At 36.1% G+C, this 19,430-nt stretch overlaps 1 protein-coding gene across 1 annotated transcript in view; it reads right to left on the minus strand.

The window, feature by feature from the left end:
* LOC121372440 overlaps window positions 1–19,430 on the minus strand; it is a 37,598-nt gene extending 18,168 nt beyond the window's left edge. Inside the window, exon 1 of the mRNA XM_041498745.1 lies at window positions 17,160–19,430. Coding sequence (XP_041354679.1) covers window positions 17,174–18,943 — 1,770 coding nt within the window. The 5' untranslated portion in view covers window positions 18,944–19,430 and the 3' untranslated portion in view covers window positions 17,160–17,173. The remainder of the gene's footprint in view (window positions 1–17,159) is intronic.

Consider the following 19,430-nt stretch of genomic DNA (forward strand, 5'->3'; position numbering starts at 1 on the left):
TTTTAAGCTTATATTAGGCTATATTTGTCTAAATATGGCATATTGATGTACTGGAATGTCGTAAGCATAAACGATATATAATCTATTTACATGTAAACGATATGCGGAAATATCTTAACTGTAGGGACTGCAATTTATCTAACTACAGTATATTGATATACTGAAACACCTTAACCTTGGAAGCTGAAATTTTTCTAAGTGTGGCATATTAATATCTTGATACATTAAATTACAAATGGTGAATAAACATAGTAGAGTTTGACTGCGACTCATCAGTGTATATAGCATGATCATAGGTAATGCTATGCTAACACTTTAAAAACAATTAGTTTTGAATGATCGAGACGTGTCCATAATTGACACCACTAGAGCACATTGCTTTAATATTCATCAGCTATTGGATGTCACACATTTGGTAATTTTGACATATATACTATATATACTTTTTAATTAGTAACAAGGGATCTGTTATATATATATATATATGTATGCACCATCACACATACAGGATAGCACGTACCACGACATTTGATATACCAGTCATGTTAGATATGTAGCCATGTTAATTAGTAGGCAGCAAGGGGAGGGATTTAGCTCAGCTAGAAGAGAGCACTCGCCTGAAGTGCTTTGGTTACAGGATAGCACGTACCACGACATTTGATATACCAGTCATGTTAGATATGTAGCCATGTTAATTAGTAGGCAGCAAGGGGAGGGATTTAGCTCAGCTAGAAGAGAGCGCTCGCCTGAAGTGCTTTGGTTACAGGATAGCACGTACCACGACATTTGATATACCAGTCAAGTTAGATATGTAGCCATGTTAATCAGTAGGCAGCAAGGGGAGGGATTAACCTCAGCTAGAAGAGAGCGCTCGCCTGAAGTGCTTTGGTTACAGGATAGCACGTACCACGACATTTGATATACCAGTCATGTTAGATATGTAGCCATGTTAATTAGTAGGCAGCAAGGGGAGGGATTAACCTCAGCTAGAAGAGAGCACTCGCCTGAAGTGCTTTGGTCACAGGATAGCACGTACCACGACATTTGATATACCAGTCATGTTAGATATGTAGCCATGTTAATTAGTAGGCAGCAAGGGGAGGGATTAACCTCAGCTAGAAGAGAGCACTCGCCTGAAGTGCTTTGGTTACAGGATTGAACTGTATTGATGGGCCCATTCTTAGATTGTTGTTTTTTCCATCCCAACCAATGCCCCACGCATACGTTTCAAATGCTGTGGTATGTGCTATCATGTCTGTCAGAAAGTGCTGCTAATGGAAAAATGTTGCAGGTTTCCACTGAAGACTAAGAGTAAAAATTATCAATTTTTTTACATCCAATAGCCGATGCTTAGTAAAGCAATGTGCTCTAGTGGTGTTTTTAAACAAAACACACTTTAACTTTAGTAGATACCAGGCCTTGATGGCTACATTGCAAACTACCACTGCCACCTCCTTTTTCATGCTGACAATCATACAACTCACCGAGTCACTGCACTCGGCAGATATAGCTGCCGACATATATCATTGTCAAACTTTCTTTTCTTAAAAAGTACAATAAATAGAACACCATAAATAAAATATGAAAAGAGTGGATTTTGAATGTCACCCATTGTCTAAAGTGCTGAGACCAGAATTTTAAGAACAATTGGCAAATTTTATGTTAATTTGGCAGAAAAAATCGTGTGAAAATTTATATTTTGTTGGTAAATAGCTATAGGTTTTGCATTTTTGAGATAATTTGGTGAACTTTTCTGATGATCCAGAGCTAGCCCTGCTCATAATAGCATCCTGCAGTAAGCAAAAGGCAGACCATTTTTAAAACGTAGCAGGTCAAACAGAAATTCACCTCTTAAAACCACAGGTAAGAGACAGATCTACAAATCTCATATGCTGTTTAACTTGTGGTTCTATTTTAATTCTATAGGGTGTATACTACCAAATCAAATCCCATAGACAACAATAGTAACATATGTGGCTAAAACTCCTACCTGCAACATATCAACTGACATAAACGCCACGGATATAAATACTACCACCCCTCACACTTAAAGTGAATCAGAAAAAAATGGGGGTCAAGCTGCTCGTTTCTGAGATAACGGGTAATGTCTATGACTACCCTAGTTCAGCACAAAATTCGAGTACTTTTTTTTATAGGTACCCCATACATGTTTCAAGCACAAGGCTACTTGACACATTCGTACTAGATGAAATAAAATTGCATTTTTTTTTAACCCAGATAAAACTATTATTTTTTACAACCAACACACTCACATTTATAACCAATCACAGGACTTGTGGTGTTCACTTCTCTATCAAAAGTTTGGTGCACCTCGAACTTTGACCCAGCCCGAAGTTATTTGGTCTAGTACTACCTATAATGGTCTAAAATACAGAAAAATATCCGCTCGGTCTCTCCCCCCCTCCCCACCGTAACCCTAACCCTCACCCCTAACCCTAACTAAAAATAATAAAGGCGGGGGGGGGGGGGGGTCCGGGCGGATATTATACCCCAGCGGACCATGTTTTTTTATCTTAACAGAACATATTTCTTTTGGAAGTATTAAAAATATGACTGCTGCTATTTTTTTAAAATACTGATTTCGACTGAGCGCTCGCCTAAGGTGCTTTGGTCATAGGATTGAACCTCAACAGCGGACCCTAGAGCTGGGCAGTATATACCATATATACTGTTCGGTTCTCCTGTATTTATGGTATATACTATTCGGTTTTCCTGTATTTATGGTATATACTGTTCGGTTTTCCTGTATTTATGGTATATACTATTCGGTTTTCCTGTATTTATGGTATATACTGTTCGGTTTTCCTGTATTTATGGTATATACCATTTGGTTCTCCTGTATTTATGGTATATACTGTTCGGTTCTCCTGTATTTACGGTATATACTGTTCAGTTCTCCTGTATTTACGGTATATACTGTTCAGTTCTCCTGTATTTATGGTATATACCATTCAGTTCTCCTGTATTTATGGTATATACTGTTCAGTTCTCCTGTATTTATGGTATATACTGTTCAGTTCTCCTGTATTTATGGTATATACTGTTCAGTTCTCCTGTATTTCCTGTATTTATGGTATATACTGTTCAGTTCTCCTGTATTTATGGTATATACTGTTCAGTTCTCCTGTATTTACGGTATACACTGTTTGGTTCTCCTATATTTATGGTATATACCATTCAGTTTTCCTGTATTTACAGTGTATACCGTATATACCATTCGGTTCTCCTGTATTTACGGTATATACTGTTCAGTTCTCCTGTATTTACGGTATATACTGTTCAGTTCTCCTGTATTTACGGTATATACTGTTCAGTTCTCCTGTATTTACAGTATATACTGTTCAGTTCTCCTGTATTTACAGTATATACTGTTCGGTTCTCCTATATTTACAGTATATACTGTTCGGTTCTCCTATATTTACAGTATATACTGTTCAGTTCTCCTGTATTTACAGTATATACTGTTTGGTTCTCCTATATTTACAGTATATACTGTTTGGTTCTCCTATATTTACAGTATATACTGTTCAGTTCTCCTATATTTACAGTATATACTGTTCGGTTCTCCTGTATTTACAGTATATACTGTTTGGTTCTCCTGTATTTACGGTATATACTGTTTGGTTCTCCTGTATTTACGGTATATACTGTTTGGTTCTCCTGTATTTACAGTATATACTGTTCAGTTCTCCTGTATTTACAGTATATACTGTTTGGTTCTCCTGTATTTACGGTATATACTGTTTGGTTCTCCTGTATTTACAGTATATACTGTTCAGTTCTCCTGTATTTACAGTATATACTGTTCAGTTCTCCTATATTTACAGTATATACTGTTTGGTTCTCCTATATTTACAGTATATACTGTTCAGTTCTCCTGTATTTACAGTATATACCGTTCAGTTCTCCTATATTTACAGTATATACCGTTCAGTTCTCCTGTATTTACAGTATATACTGTTTGGTTCTCCTATATTTACAGTATATACTGTTCAGTTCTCCTGTATTTACAGTATATACTGTTTGGTTCTCCTGTATTTACAGTATATACTGTTCAGTTCTCCTGTATTTACAGTATATACTGTTCAGTTCTCCTATATTTACAGTATATACTGTTTGGTTCTCCTATATTTACAGTATATACTGTTTGGTTCTCCTATATTTACAGTATATACTGTTCGGTTCTCCTATATTTACGGTATATACTGTTTGGTTCTCCTGTATTTACCGTATATACCATTCGGTTGTCTTGTATTTATGGTATAGACTGTTTGGTTCTCCTGTATTTACCGTATATACCATTCGGTTCTCTTGTATTTATGGTGTATACTGTTCGGTTCTCCTGTATTTACAGTATATACTGTTCAGTTCTCCTGTATTTACAGTATATACTGTTCAGTTCTCCTGTATTTATGGTATATACCGTTTGGTTCTCCTGTATTTACAGTATATACCATTCGGTTCTCTTGTATTTATGGTGTATACAGTTCGGTTCTCCTGTATTTTAAAATAGCAGCAGGTCATATTTTACTTTCTATTTTGAGCCGTGTATTGAACTACAACTAATGGTAATATGACAGTCTATTGTTTTGATCACAACCCAATCATGCTTCTTGCCAATCACTGGATGGATGTAATCAGCGAGAATTCCCACATGATACAACATTAATGAAAACGGTATAAATTATAAATCTGTCAAGATACGTCAAAGGGTCAACATGTGATAGCTTTACTGTAAATATGCATTCAATATCAGCAATAGATATTTGTTAAACCAGTATTAACTGAACAGGCCATCGTGAAAGAAACTGTTTAATGTAATCTGTATGTATGTGCATTGATGACATAATATATATATATAAACACCTCATTATCGTAATAGCTCATTGATTTTTCACATTCCTCCATTCAATAACCAATTTTTTGCAGCAGTCGTATTCATTCATTTGTAGTTATTTCATGCTTATATCCAATTAAGGTTCAGGTACGCTGTCCTGGGCACACACCTCAGCTATTTGGGCTGTCTGTCCAGGGCAGTAGGTTAGTTGTTAGTGGTTAGTGAGAGAAATGTCAGTGCAGTAGCCTTACACCCACCTATTGAGTCGATACACTCACTCTGGGTGAGAGCTAGTACCAGGAGGTGAACCCAGAACCTACCAGTCTTATGTCAGATGGCTTAACCACTACACCACCGAGGCTGATGTAATGGAAGTTGCTGACAAAACAGGATGAATACAATCAAGATATATATCTCTTTCACACTTGCATATATATATATATATATAACGGTTCCTCTGGGAGCATACAACAATAAACAGTCATGATAATTTATTTTGGTACTTGTTCCAGAACAGACCATGTTGTGGAAGCAGAAGGCATGTGCGCAGGAAATTATGCAGAGGGGTTTAGACTGGTGAGCAAAAATTCTATGGGGTTTGGGTCATGCTTCTCTAGAAAATATATTGAAAAAAAAAAAAAGCAAATTAGCTTTGAGTAGGTGGTTTTCAATCCTGGAAACCTGCCATCCATCCTCTACACACCTGTCTGGACAGTGTAATTATAAGTATAAATCTTTAGTAGTTCTGCTGTATTGTAAAAGGACTTTTATTCAAAGTGGTCTAATTTATTGTGTAACTCGAGGACTAGTGCAGAGGATGAATATAAGAACACAACAAAAATAAGGCCAAAAAATATATTGCGTTGGTCTCTGGTCAGCACACACGTCAATTTTGACCTTGTGTATTAACATTCTTTTATCTTTTCAAATGTCCCACGGCAGCCACAACTAGGGGTGTAATGAATACACATGGTGGCAAATACAATACATATCATGAACATGAGGTGACGAATAACAATATGTATTCATGTCCATGAACACAAAAGTGTAAAGGTTTTGTAGAAATGAAGAAAAAACTTAGTTATTTATTTAAAGTAAAAACTGATTAATCATGGATGTGTCTATAATTTAGTTCATTATCATGTTCTTTTTAAGAAATACTAACATGTCCACATTTTCATTTTGTTTTTTGATATATGTATTAATCAATTTAAAACCATATATATATATATATATATATATATATATATTGCCAGAATTCTCGTTTAGAATTATACAAATTTAGTTTGTTTTAATCGGCTATTTAGACGCTTGTATATTGAAGCTACATTGCATACACTAACAAAATACACTCGTCCGTGACTCACGTTAGGAGTAAAGCTGGTTAAACAAGACTATGCGATGTCATGCAGGCTTTTTTTGACAGAAGTGAAATCAAGATACACGCAGGGTACCAGTCCAGTATGTTGAACAAAAAAGGATTGGTCTATGCATCTGATCTAATACAAAACAGGTCTGGACATTATCAAAACAATAGACCTCTTTCACATTCCACTGCACATGTGCCCGTTGTGGGACAACTCGAGGATGCAAACCATGAACTCACGCGAGATCTCACAAAAATAGACCTGTGGACAAGTTGGGGGGCATAGACAATGGGAGGCCATGCAATAGGAATGTACAAAACTCCATAATTAATTATTCTATCAGTAGGGAACCCGAAAATTCTATCGACATCCAACAAGACTTATTGGAGACATTTGTGAATTATTGCTTATCACGAAATAAAAAATATTTGGTTGTTAACGCCTGACAAACCATCGGTTTGGATTCGTATGCAATAAATATCGGATATGGGCTGAAATATTATTAATGTGTGCACGCGTTATGTATGCAGATATTTATTGTATTTAACATGATTTAAATATTTATAAAGCATTATACAGATAAATACATTCAGGATTCTTGTCGGGATTTCTTTTCACCAAGTTATTTAAAATTTTGTTCGGTATTTGGAATAAAATTAAATGATACATATGAAATTTGAGCTATGGTATATAAAGCATTAGAATCAGGCCCGTAGGAACGATATCTGGAGTTAGGGGTGGGGTGAGGGGCACAATCTGTAGTGGAGGGACACAGTCTAGTTGGTGGGGGGGGGGGGGCAAAAGCCATATTTTAAACCGGGTTTATAAAAGTGGGGCTATAGTCCCCCCTCTGACTTCTCGGTTGCTACCGACATGAGAATGGTCAGAAATGTAACTGTATTGCATATACAGCTATTTAAATTCGAAGCAAGATTATTTAACCTAAGAAAGATGTAAGTTTTATTTATAACAGTTTAGACTAGCTGACAGCTTGATAATATAGCTACAAACTCAGGATGGTCTCTTTATTATAAACTCATGAGGGTTTATTATGCGCAGTCATAAGGTACTTCGTTTGAATGTTTGAAGCAAACATATTAAATACCATATCAGGCCTGTAGCCGGGGGGAGGGGGGGGGGGCGATCCCCCCACGCAGGATTGAGAATTCCGCTCAAATGAAGAAAAAAAATTGGATTTTACATATAAAAGTCCTTGTCCCCAAATGACTGGGATAACGTAGCAAGAACGTCTGTCTGAATTTCCATTTGCTGAAGGTTCGATCCTCCTCAGTTGGCCCGTTTGATTATTTCCCGTCCCAACCAATGATTTATCAAAGGACGTTGTGTATGCCATGTATCATTTATTATAAATACATTGGTACAACTGAAAACAAACGGTTTCTTGTTGTGGCTCTGTGACCAAGCCATTTTACATGCATACCACAACTTAATGCAACTTGTTAGTATATCTCGCAACAAAAGTTTGTGTATTATTCTCGAGTGTAATCGGCGTCATCTCATTGTTTGGCAAGGGGTTCTATATATATATATATATATATACATATATATATATATATATATATATATATAAATTTAGGGAAACTCCCTCCCCTCCCCCTCCCTCATCTACAGCCCCATACCTTCGGCACTCGCATTTGTCGAGTTCCATTTACATCAAATTTCGATCCCCCCACCCCCTGCTAATCATGCTGGCAACGGGCCTGAAGTTATATACAATATTCATAATTTAGACCAAACATCAAATTAGGATCGTATCGGGTTGCATGGGTCTACCACTCTGAAAAAGTTGCTGAACTTTATGTTATGTATAATCATGTACGTTATAAAAATGTGTGATACTTACATACCATATCGATATATATAGGACTTCTCCCTATGCTTGTAAATGTGTATCCAGGCCCTTATGGGGCTTTGGGGCTTCGCGCCTGCGGCGCACGTGGTTTCACACAACACATTTTATACAACCATAAAAATTAGCCCCCCACCTACTTTGAAAATCCGTCCAACGGGCCTGGTATCACAGTACTGATGGCATCGCTAACAATCACGACCAATGTTCTCAGGTACAAAATACAAAATAGTGACCAAACACTATTGTACATACAGATATAGAGGATATTATACGAGTGTCCATGACAGACGATGTTTACGACACGAGTGCCTAAATTATCATATTCCCACGCGAGAGCGAGGAAAATGCGATAATTTAGGCACGAGTGTCGTAAACATCGTCTGTCATGGACACAAATGTAATATTCTGTTTATTACCGTAGAACTGTCTTGCTAAATGAACATTCCAGTCATTGTTTACAAACTAACGTTTCCTTAACGGCGGAGTAATGTTTGTTCATTGATGTCTTGAAAACCAAATCACAACCTGTTCTAAAGTTACGTGATATTTACGCCCATAAGTAAAGAGTTCACATGTATCAACAGCTGTACATTTTAAAGCATGTGTATACTAAAAAGCAAACAAATACACAGTAATTGAAATAATTAGTTTTGAATTTGAATGACGTCAGTATTCCAATGACGTCACTTTGCATCTCCTTACAATACTATAAATTGGGTACATGACGTTTCTGTTTTAATAATGCTGGAAAAATTCAAGTGCAAAATTCCTATTGAATTTTTTTTTTAACATTATTAACGCATCGTAATATAATACAAGTTATCATAAATAATCAATTAATGTTTTATTAAATTAATTAAAAACAAGTATTTGTCATTACGGCATGTGATCAGCTTACACTCGAAATAAAAATGTATTAATGAAGAAAGTAGTATCTGTGGAATGTCGTGTCAGCCAATCAGAAAGAAATGTACTCTTGCAACAGCCAATCATTAAACGACAATGTCAGGAGGACATACGATTTAGTTATGACATACGAGGGAAATCGTATGATAAATATGACCCTCGTTATGCTGTACCTCGTAGGTAACAAATATGTTTTACTTCAAACTGATCTGCATGTAACGAAGAAGAAGTTATCTTCTAAATTCTTCAAAACAAACAACGCAAACAGCATGTCAACTTTTAATTCCGCATTTACATGTGACTTCAAACTTTGAGCCGTGTTTATTCAGTTTCTGACGCCATGCTAAGTTGTAGGTTTTCGCGTGTGACGGCTCATATATGCTTTAAAACTTCGTAAATATCAGATATTATCATCCATTAAAGGTAGACTAAACTCCAACAAGAGCCTTACGTGTTGGAAAGATGCATACCCGGACCACCGACACATACTGACACTTTAAAAAATGAAAAACGCGTAATTTTAGAATTAATAAAAAAACGTGATTATTCCTGCTAACTGGGGGCAGCCAGTTTGTTTCGTTTTTGTGACGTCCGGTGGTATAGCTTGGGGCGAAGTGATGTCAGCTCAGGTCCAATTTGTCTAGTATGCACAATGTAAACAAATGCTCTAATTTACGACAAGGCGCTTTGCTTTCATCAACCTGACTTGTAAAACAACATAAATGACTTGATAGTATAATAAACTATTTAACTAAATATATTTCAATTTGCATCAATATAACAAAATGGAGTTATAGTATTTTTTTCTTTTAAATAATTCGAAGAAAAAAAGCATATTATTAGGCCTATTGGTAGGATACGTTCGAGCAAAAACGACCACTCACGATACCCAAGTGATAATTTTCTTTTCTCTGGGACTGGTCAGTTTTGTGATTTTAGATGGGAAAGTCTACTTAATCAAGGGTTTTACAGAATTACTTACAGTAATAAAGCTGGTAAAGTCCATTACGATTTGAGGTTATCACACAATACCCTGTGATCTTAATAAAAGAGGCATGTCCTTTTAGTGTGTCTAGACACAGTGTCTAGGGACCGTCTAAATAACACCTGCCAATCAAGAACCACTGGTACAGGCCACGGATAGAAAAGACAAATTAAGCAAAACACTCCGACTATTATTTCAGTATGCGGGTTAATTTATATACAAAATATAATACAGTTATTTCAACACTTTGACAATGGTGGTTTATTTTGTATTGAAAAATAAAGCACATATACACGTTGCTGTGTTACTGGGATAGATATTATTACAAAATATTGCGATGCATTCGCAAAAATCAGGTATGTTTTGTTTCTTTAGTTCGAAGATGAATTCCTGACGTGACACGTTAGGTATTACGTAACCACCAGCTTGTCAGAGGGCGTATTCACTGGGATGGTACAAAATGGCTGCGCCCGTTATATAAAATAGCCGTCACATTTAACTGTTTTATTAATTAATTATACGAGTATACTTGTTGATATTAAGCAATAATGTGAATTATGTATCGTTGAATATGTACACCAGTCCAAAAGCCTTGCTTTAGCATTCCTTTAAAGGCTTTTGTAGCAGATATCGCTGGCACTATAATCTTGATTGGTCAAATTTTAATAACAAGACAATGTTTTGTTATGTCACTGTGTTTGTTTCAGTGCTAAACCTACCATTAGTGATGTCACTCTGGGTTCTAATAGACCAAATCAATTCCTATTGCCGATAATGTTAATGTTTACTAATAAAACTGATATCAGCAGCATTTGAACACACCCAGGAAGTACAGCAATAGAAAGTATGGCACCTCACATCTAATCTACCTGCAAGAAAATTGAGGGGCAACTATCATTTAAGAGATTTAATTAATGTTTTTAATAGCAACGTCATTTTTGCTGAAAATTGCAGTTCCATTTTTGGGGGTACCCCGCATTAGTTTCAACCTCTGGTATATACTGCATAACAACTGTATAACAAATAAAGTGAATTTATTTATTGTCAATAGAGGTGTGCAGTATTACCAGTATTTTTTTCTGTCGTGGTATGTACCGGTACGTTGTTTACTGTACCGGTATAATTCGGGACTTTCCGTGGACGATAACTTTACGGAAATTTCCAAGAAATAAATTATCAGTGTCATGAAACAAAATACATAATTTCGAGAAATTATTTAAAAAGCATTCAATATTAAAGACTGTTTGTGTTCCATTAACAAATCTTAGAAAAAATAACGGAATTTCCCAAAGTATCTAGAATCTCAAAATGTTTTCACTAACAAAAACATGGTAGATGATGATTTTGTTGTTTGCAACACATGTGCGATATTCAACATTTGCAGGGCTCACCCTGGCAAAAGAATTTTCGATTTGGTGAAAAAAAATTAAGAAAATTTTTTAATGTCGATTTTTAGTCATCAAACATGCTTTCAACCAATTTTGTTCTACAGATATGCCTCGCGGTATGCATAAGCGCCATTTGCATGTCCAGGTAACAGTCTACTATTCAATAGTGAACTGCTTCTTGTAAAGTTACAAAATGCAATCAAATAATAATACTGTTCAAAACATGTTGCATTGTTGATACTGAATGTTTTATTACTAACTACAACACGGTTTACTTTTTATTTGTCATGTTTCTACCGTTTTGTCGTATCAGATAATGTTGTAAAATCTAGGTCACGTGGTTGAGTTCATTTTACTGAAGTGGGTGTGTTGATGAGGATTACATATTGTTTCTCACATATACACAATCATTATTAGTTGAAATTTTCAAAGTTTACAGATTTAATTTTAAACATATTCAGGGGGAGGGGGGGGGGGGGAATTATAATTTATTGATCCTATATCTACTGATATAATATTAGCACAGGCATGATACATCCCTCCGCCCCTGGTAGAGAAACATACAAAAGTCTAGGATCACGTTGCAATGAATTTATGAAAATGAAAGAGTTTTTTCCAGCTGTGAAAGTCTGAAAGACAGTCACACGCAAGTGTTTTGAGAACAATAACAGATAATGAAGTTTTCTTTGTCTTTGTGTTGGGTGACTGGCTATAATCTCGAGTTGGATACGAAAACAATTATAAACAGTATTCGGTTTAAAACATACATATAAGTTACGTACTTAAAAAACCCCACGAAAGCCCAAACTATCTCATTTGTATTCATAAAATAAAATACTGCCAGTGTGACTATTTTTTTTCTAAATTGTTTTTTCTTCTATAAACATGAATTCATTACCAAAGAGATTAAAGACGCAGGCCATAGTACATAGCCTATATATATGGCCCATTGGGCCTGTAGAATTGGCACGATATCTGGAGGTTTGGGGACGTATGCAGAGCCTCTAGTGGAATGGCACAGGTTACATTTTTTATCTTTATATAGAGCAGAACAAAAACATTGGCTACTGAATGTCAAACGTTTGGTAATTTTGATAGTCTTAGAGAGGAAACCCACTACATTTGCTCATTCCAAGACCGTTGCTATTCCAGTCGTGATGCACATACGCAAATGAGAAATAGCCCAATGAGGCACCGATTGGGATCAATCCTAGACCTACCACGCGTCCGACCGAGTGTTTTACCACTGGGCTACGGCCCATCCTAGACATCAGGGGCCATCCAAATACTACATAATGCTGGAGGGATGGGTGGGTGTGTACGTTTTGTAGCGTTACAGGTGGTGGGTGAGTGTGAACAGCGTTATGTAAAACCCTATTTTTTATTATTAATTTTTTAAATTTATTATTTATTTATTTTTGGTCATAAACGCTGTCACGGCAACACTGTTTAAACTTTAACGTATTAACGTAGGTACTGTAGTAATAGCTAGTTGAAAACACAAAACAATGATTATAAATCGATTTGAAATACGTGTGCTGGTAAACTTAGCTTAAAACGTATGTCCCAAATGTCCGATTGTTACTGTGTAGGCAGTGATGGTTTGGTTGGACCTGTTTTCAAGTAACTTATTTCATCATAAGTGGTTAGCCCAAGAAGGCCTACAGCCGCTCTCTCAGTCAGAAATAACGAATACACAAAATTTCTGCCTACCACCGCACAGGCAAAGATTCCCGCTCTAATACCACAATGATCCTATGCTTGACATTAAATACCATTACACTGATAATATATGAGTTCGCGATAACAAATATTTCACATATTAATCACCAATGCACTAATGTTTCTAAACAAGAATATGAAATAAATTCAGTAATCCTGATAATAATGACTGGAACTGACACACTACATAATTTATTCAGACATTCATAGGTTTATGGAATTTGTTTATTCTTGAAACTAAATTGATGTGAAGACGATTTACCTTTAACTAACTTGAACAATAATACATTGTAGCAAACTAAAAACATAAAGGGACCTGTTTGCCTGGGTCATCAACTGAAATAAAGATAGCTATATAAAAGTTACTGGTAGTTAATAGCTACTGGTATAATTAAAATGGTGATAATAGAATACATTCGTTTAAACTTTGTCATTTTCATTATTTTTGCAGTTCAACTGAAATGATAACTACAGAATTTATTCATCTGTTATGTTTATTTCATTTACATTATAAGGTCTTAAAATACAACAAGGCTCTGCAACTATGTTCTGCCTACAAGTATTAGCTATTCTCTAAATGAGATGTTTAGTCCTGCTTAATGGTTACTCAACTTTAGGGGGAAATATATATAGAGAGAGAGAGTATAAACTGAATCAGTCAAAATCTCTACTTGTAGGCATTTCATTGTAGTATGTCATATTTGTTTGGCCCTTAAGTTCAAAGGCACATAGATGACATTGTGTGTTGAGCAATTATTGTATCACTGATTTGCAGTGATTAGTATGATGTCATTATTATGTGGTATACCATGGTACATTACAAAACAACGCGGTATACCGTGGTACTTTTTTTTCCGCAGTACCCAACCCTAATTGTCAATGGATAATAGTATTTGCACAAATAATCAATGCCACATATTACTACCAATCACACCCACAGCTGCTTTTACTCCGTAAATATTTGCACCTCAAACTTTGACACAGAACTCTCTTCTTTAGTACTATGCAACCTTTGGGAGTATTCTCTATTTATTTCAAGAGAAGTTGTATGTATCTATTATAAATGATAGTGAAAATAAAATAAAATAATAAATAAAATAAGATAAATAAATAAGTAAATAAATAAATACAAAAATAAATAATTTGTGGATAGACATTGATTAGTAGTTGTACGACTGTCTTTTTCTAATGAAACGATAATGGGAAAATAGAGCTGTGAATCTGTGTGATAAAGGTTTATATGAGTTAGGGGTTTTGTTGGGTTTTTTTAGGGGGAAGGGGAGGCATATTTTATTACATTTTAAAGACTGATACATCCCTGGTAAATCCACGTGAATATTTAACTCTAATTCTAATTGTTAAAAGTAGCAAACACATTCCACTAAAGTTAATTATATTGTATGAATCTTTTAATTTTGAGTTGTTAAAATACCCTTGACAGGCAACTCCAGAGACTTCGTCTAAATTAATCTTTCTGCTTTTTGGTCTTAAACCATTCCGATGTAAACTTTAGTAGACCGTTTTTCGCAGCCTTTTTAACATCTTATACAAAATTTAATATGTATGTTAGTCGCTAGAGATTCACAGCTCCTACGAAGCTACTAACGGCGCTCATGACAACTGTCGATCATGCCCCCCCAATTTGTATACAGCCTCAATACCGTCCAATTAGGCAAGGGACAGTACTCTTCATGCACATGCGCAATGGGAATGTGAAAGAGGTCTATTGAATAAGTATTTATTTATTTTATGTTTATGTTTGTATAATGCTGATATGTTGAAAAAACTTAAAGCAATAAAGAATTTGAATTTGTATTGCGTTTTGGTTAGTGTCAATTAGAAACATAAAATATACAGTTAACATTACATATATGCATTCATGTATTCGATTCAGCTAGTGACGAATACGAATGCAACTATGATACAGATCGCTGTTCTGTACACCGAATATTTGAGTATATACAACAGTGCCACCTATAACAGAAATAATACTGCACTGCTTCAAACACTAATATTGTGACACTGTGGGTCCAAATGAGGTCATAGTTAAGTCATAAAAGTCGCTGTGGCTATATGGAAAATGTGAATGAAAACATTTGGGGAGGCTAATAAAAATTTATGATACTACCTTTAGCATTCCACAAATTTATGTATCCAATAAAATGTGTGGGTTTTTTTTTAGCAAAACCATGAATAGTTAAGCCCACGAAAACAATGGATTTCACAGTATACAATGTGTCTGTATAACTACTTGGCTTTAATATATTATTTTGTGGGTGGTGGGCATATCAAAAATTGTTTACAATCCCCAGTGTGATAAGTTCTCGAACAGCCCTTAATTATGGTCTCAGCACAAAATAAGTGATAACACAATTCAGTTATCAGTTCTGCAGGCTTCTAAATTTAGGACTTCATTTATGTGGTCATGACAGGTTACACAAAGACGAAATGGGTTGTCAGAATTAATTTTTGCTTAACCCATAAATGATTTATGCCAATGGATAATTCTAAAAAGCCTGGGCCCGTGCTTATAAAACTTTTAGAGTCCAGACTCAATCTCTAATGACGTCACATGTATACAATTTGTATGGCATTGCCATGACGTTCACGTCTCAAGATTCTAATGAGTCTCAAGTCTAGAAAGTTTTATAAGCACCAGGCCTGGTGTTGCCTATTCTGGTCTCAGGTTGATGTATTACATGTAGGCCACAATCAGATTTGTAAAGGTTTTTTGCATCTGCACCCACTTCCATACATGTCTGTTGTCTATCATATTCAATAGTATTGAAATTAGTTCATGCGACCAAAGTGGGTGCAAATAAAAAAAATATATAAATCTGATTACGGCCTTAAAGGCCCAGGGCTATCTCTGGATGAGCAAAATATTTCGCCAAATTGTCTATTAAACTTCAAACATTACAGAAATCGACAGTTATTTTCCTTTTAAAATGTCAATTATTGCATGCAATTATTGCGCCAAATTAAAATAAAACTTGCCAACTGATTTCAAAATTCGCAATTGGCGAATTTGGCAAGTGCCAGAGCTAGCCCTGAGGCCTATGAGGATTGAAAATCTGTGTGACCCATTTATCAGTTACACAGAAATAAATCCAGGTGACTCATTTCCTTTTTGTGTAACCCTTGATATCCAAGTAAATGGTGCTCCAAATTTCGTGCAAACAAAAAATAGGTTATGCAAAATTAGATTCGCGAGAGCAATGCATGAACGAAACAAACATTCTCAAAATGTTTAGAAGCCTGCCTTAGGATGAAAATTTCTTCTCCTTCTATATGATCTACAAGTGTAGTTCCCTCAACAGACCCTCCAATGTGGTTCTTCCCCATCCAATCCAGTGGCTCATTTTTGATATATTTAAAGTTATATGTGCTGTCCTGTCTGTGGGAATATAAAAGATACCTTGCTCCTGATGAAAAAAGGTATGCGCTACAACAGCTTGATCTGATTATGCCCGTTAAACCCTATGACTTGACATGAACTAATGAAAAAATGTAGCAGAATTCCTCTGAAGTCTGTATGTCAGAATTACACATATATATATAAATGTAGGTTTGACATCCAGTAGCTGATGATTAACAAATCAATGTGCTCACTACACTACCATATTCCCATTCCCACTCCATCAAACCTGTGGAAGGAAATAGACATTAAAGAACAGTAGATGAACTACAGATGGACAAACAGACCAATGTAGATGATGGGTCTGTATCCAAGTAGGAGTCCACACCTCCATTAGGAGATGAATGCCAACTTTCTTGTGCAAATAGAAGTATAAGTATATATGTATATGCAATGAAAGACAGAGAGTAACAAACAATAGTATCTTTGTTCCATTTCAAAAAGAAAGTTAATTATTGAACAATACATGTATGTCTGGCCTGTCAGTATATTCATCAGCATCACGTGATGTTGGAATTGACTTAGTCGTCAGTTGATGAACTTGATTCCACCACTGTAAAACTAAAAGTAACACCCAAATCTCACCCAATCACAGAAAAATAAAAATAAAAAATAAAAATAAATTTAAGTACATATACTTACATAGTATATATCTGTCACATGTTCTGATTCACGGCTATGTCATTATCACTGGTTAAAACATCTTCACTGGTGGATGGTTCACCTGTTGGTGGCTCTTCGGTCTGGTTTGTGCAGGTCACAGTGTTATCAGTTGTTGGTTTCTCTGGCGTTGATGGACTTGGCTGACTAGTGCTGCTGGATGAGGATGACAGAACAATGTCTATATTGCGCTTACCACTCACATCAGAGCTGTTGATGTTAACAGTCAAAATGTCCTCCTCTAGAGGGAGTACACATTCGCCTTGTGCATAGATGGGTTTAGGCAAGTCTTCACAGTGATTACTATCTTCACTAACACAATTCTGCTCATCCGGATTATCAGAAAACACTGCCCAGTTCTCTTCTTCAGCAGGTTCAGATGGGGTTTGGTAATACAACAATCTGGGTGCTGCTTCGGTGTCTCCCGAAACACTGGCTGTGACAAGCTTGGGATAAGAGGAAGGAGAAATTGTGGGTGGGATCAGAACTCTTCGTGGAGATGAGGGAATGTTTCCACACTCATCAACAACTAGTGCTGAGCGGGTGTGAGTGAAGAGAAGCTCTTCGTTGAACTCAAACACTGATTCTTCGTTGTCATCGGAACTTACGGACAAGCTTGTTCCAGTTCTTGGACTCCTGGGCTTGATAGAAAACTCATCGGCTGGCAGTGTGATTTTCAACTTGTCCCCCAAGTGCAGAGTTGGTGATAGTGGCGAGTTCTCTGGTGAGCTTAGGACACTTGAGTATTCATCAAGAGTTACGACACTGATGGGAGTTGTGCTTCTGGGACGAGCAATTGGGGATGTTTTTACTTGTTGCCTCCATAAACGTTTTTGATATGCCTTTTTCTTTGATGGTGAGGTAATAGAATTGGGATCCACCAATTCTGGAGAAAGAGTTAGAGGACTCTGTAAAGGTTGTGAAGAATTATTACCAACATGTTCATTGTGTGGCTGCTGAAATGACCTGTGTTTTATATGGCGGGAGATTTCAGAATCTGATTCAGAACTGGAAGATGAAAATGAAGACGTTCTCTGTAGTTGTGGAATAGTCTTATTTTGATTTAGTGATGTAGGAGGTGGAATGAAAACTGTTTCAACCTTTTTTCCTTCACCATTGAACTGTGACAAGCATCTGTTTATCTGTTCCTGTGAAATATTGTCATTGTTGCTGCCAGGAATATATGGCTCATGTCTGATATACACATAATTATCAATTTCCTTTTCATAGTCGTAACTTGCTTCTGAACAACTAGTTTGTGGAGCACTTACATGTACATTTTGAGGCAATACCGCAGGACTTTCAACCCTTTCAGGTGATTTGGTGTTACTCTTGGCCTTCTTATTATCTTTTTCTTTTTTCTTGTCAGCTTTGGACAACTCCTTCTTTGAACTTTGTTTGCATTTGTCTCCCTTTGTATCCTTTTTAGGGCTTCCTTTTCTTTTATCAGGCTTTGGTGAATCCTTTTTAGAACTATCTTTCTTTTTATCAAATTTAAAGAATTCCCTTTTGGGGCTCGGCTTTTCACTTTTCAGTGTCTCTGGTTTTGATTCTTCCTCTTCCACTGTCTTAAGACAACTATTATCAGTGTCATTTCTTACAGAAATTATTTTTTCTTCAACACTGTCCTTGTTACAACCTCTGTGAGATACACTGGGATGGCCTGACTTAGTTGGCAAATCATCTCCGAGATCAATAGTATCAAAAGTTGCTAGAGGTGCTCGAATAAGGAAACAGTCCTTCTGAAATTCTGGAGATTTTTGCATAGCCAGCAGAACACATTTGAATGCAACCTTAGTTATTTTCTAATAAACCCAACCATTGAGTCATCCACAAATAATGATTCATCCATGTGACCATATTATGCGCTATAGCAGTGAAACAGAAACCTGAGTTACAGTTAGTAATTGTTTAAAGAAAGTGGAAATAATTATCAAGATAATTAGCTTTTATTCCATGGTCAGACCACTTCAATGTCATTGCTAAAGTCCTATCAGTGTCACACTACACTCACTTCTGCTTGAAATCCCAATGTGGTGTGCTATAAATAACTCAGCAGTTGTGAAATATAAATGATATGCATTACGAAAATCGGTACTGAACTCAGGCCTGCAGTCAGTAATGAACAAGTCTTGGAAGTCAGTCCAAAACTTACACAAGATCCAACCTACCGCCCACAAAACCACGAATTTGGCAATCAATCAATGATCCAATATTTCCGTGCAGAACTAGAGTTCTCTCTGAATCGAGACT

Source organism: Gigantopelta aegis, chromosome 4, assembly GCF_016097555.1.
Source record: "Gigantopelta aegis isolate Gae_Host chromosome 4, Gae_host_genome, whole genome shotgun sequence".
NCBI lineage: Eukaryota > Metazoa > Mollusca > Gastropoda > Neomphalida > Peltospiridae > Gigantopelta > Gigantopelta aegis.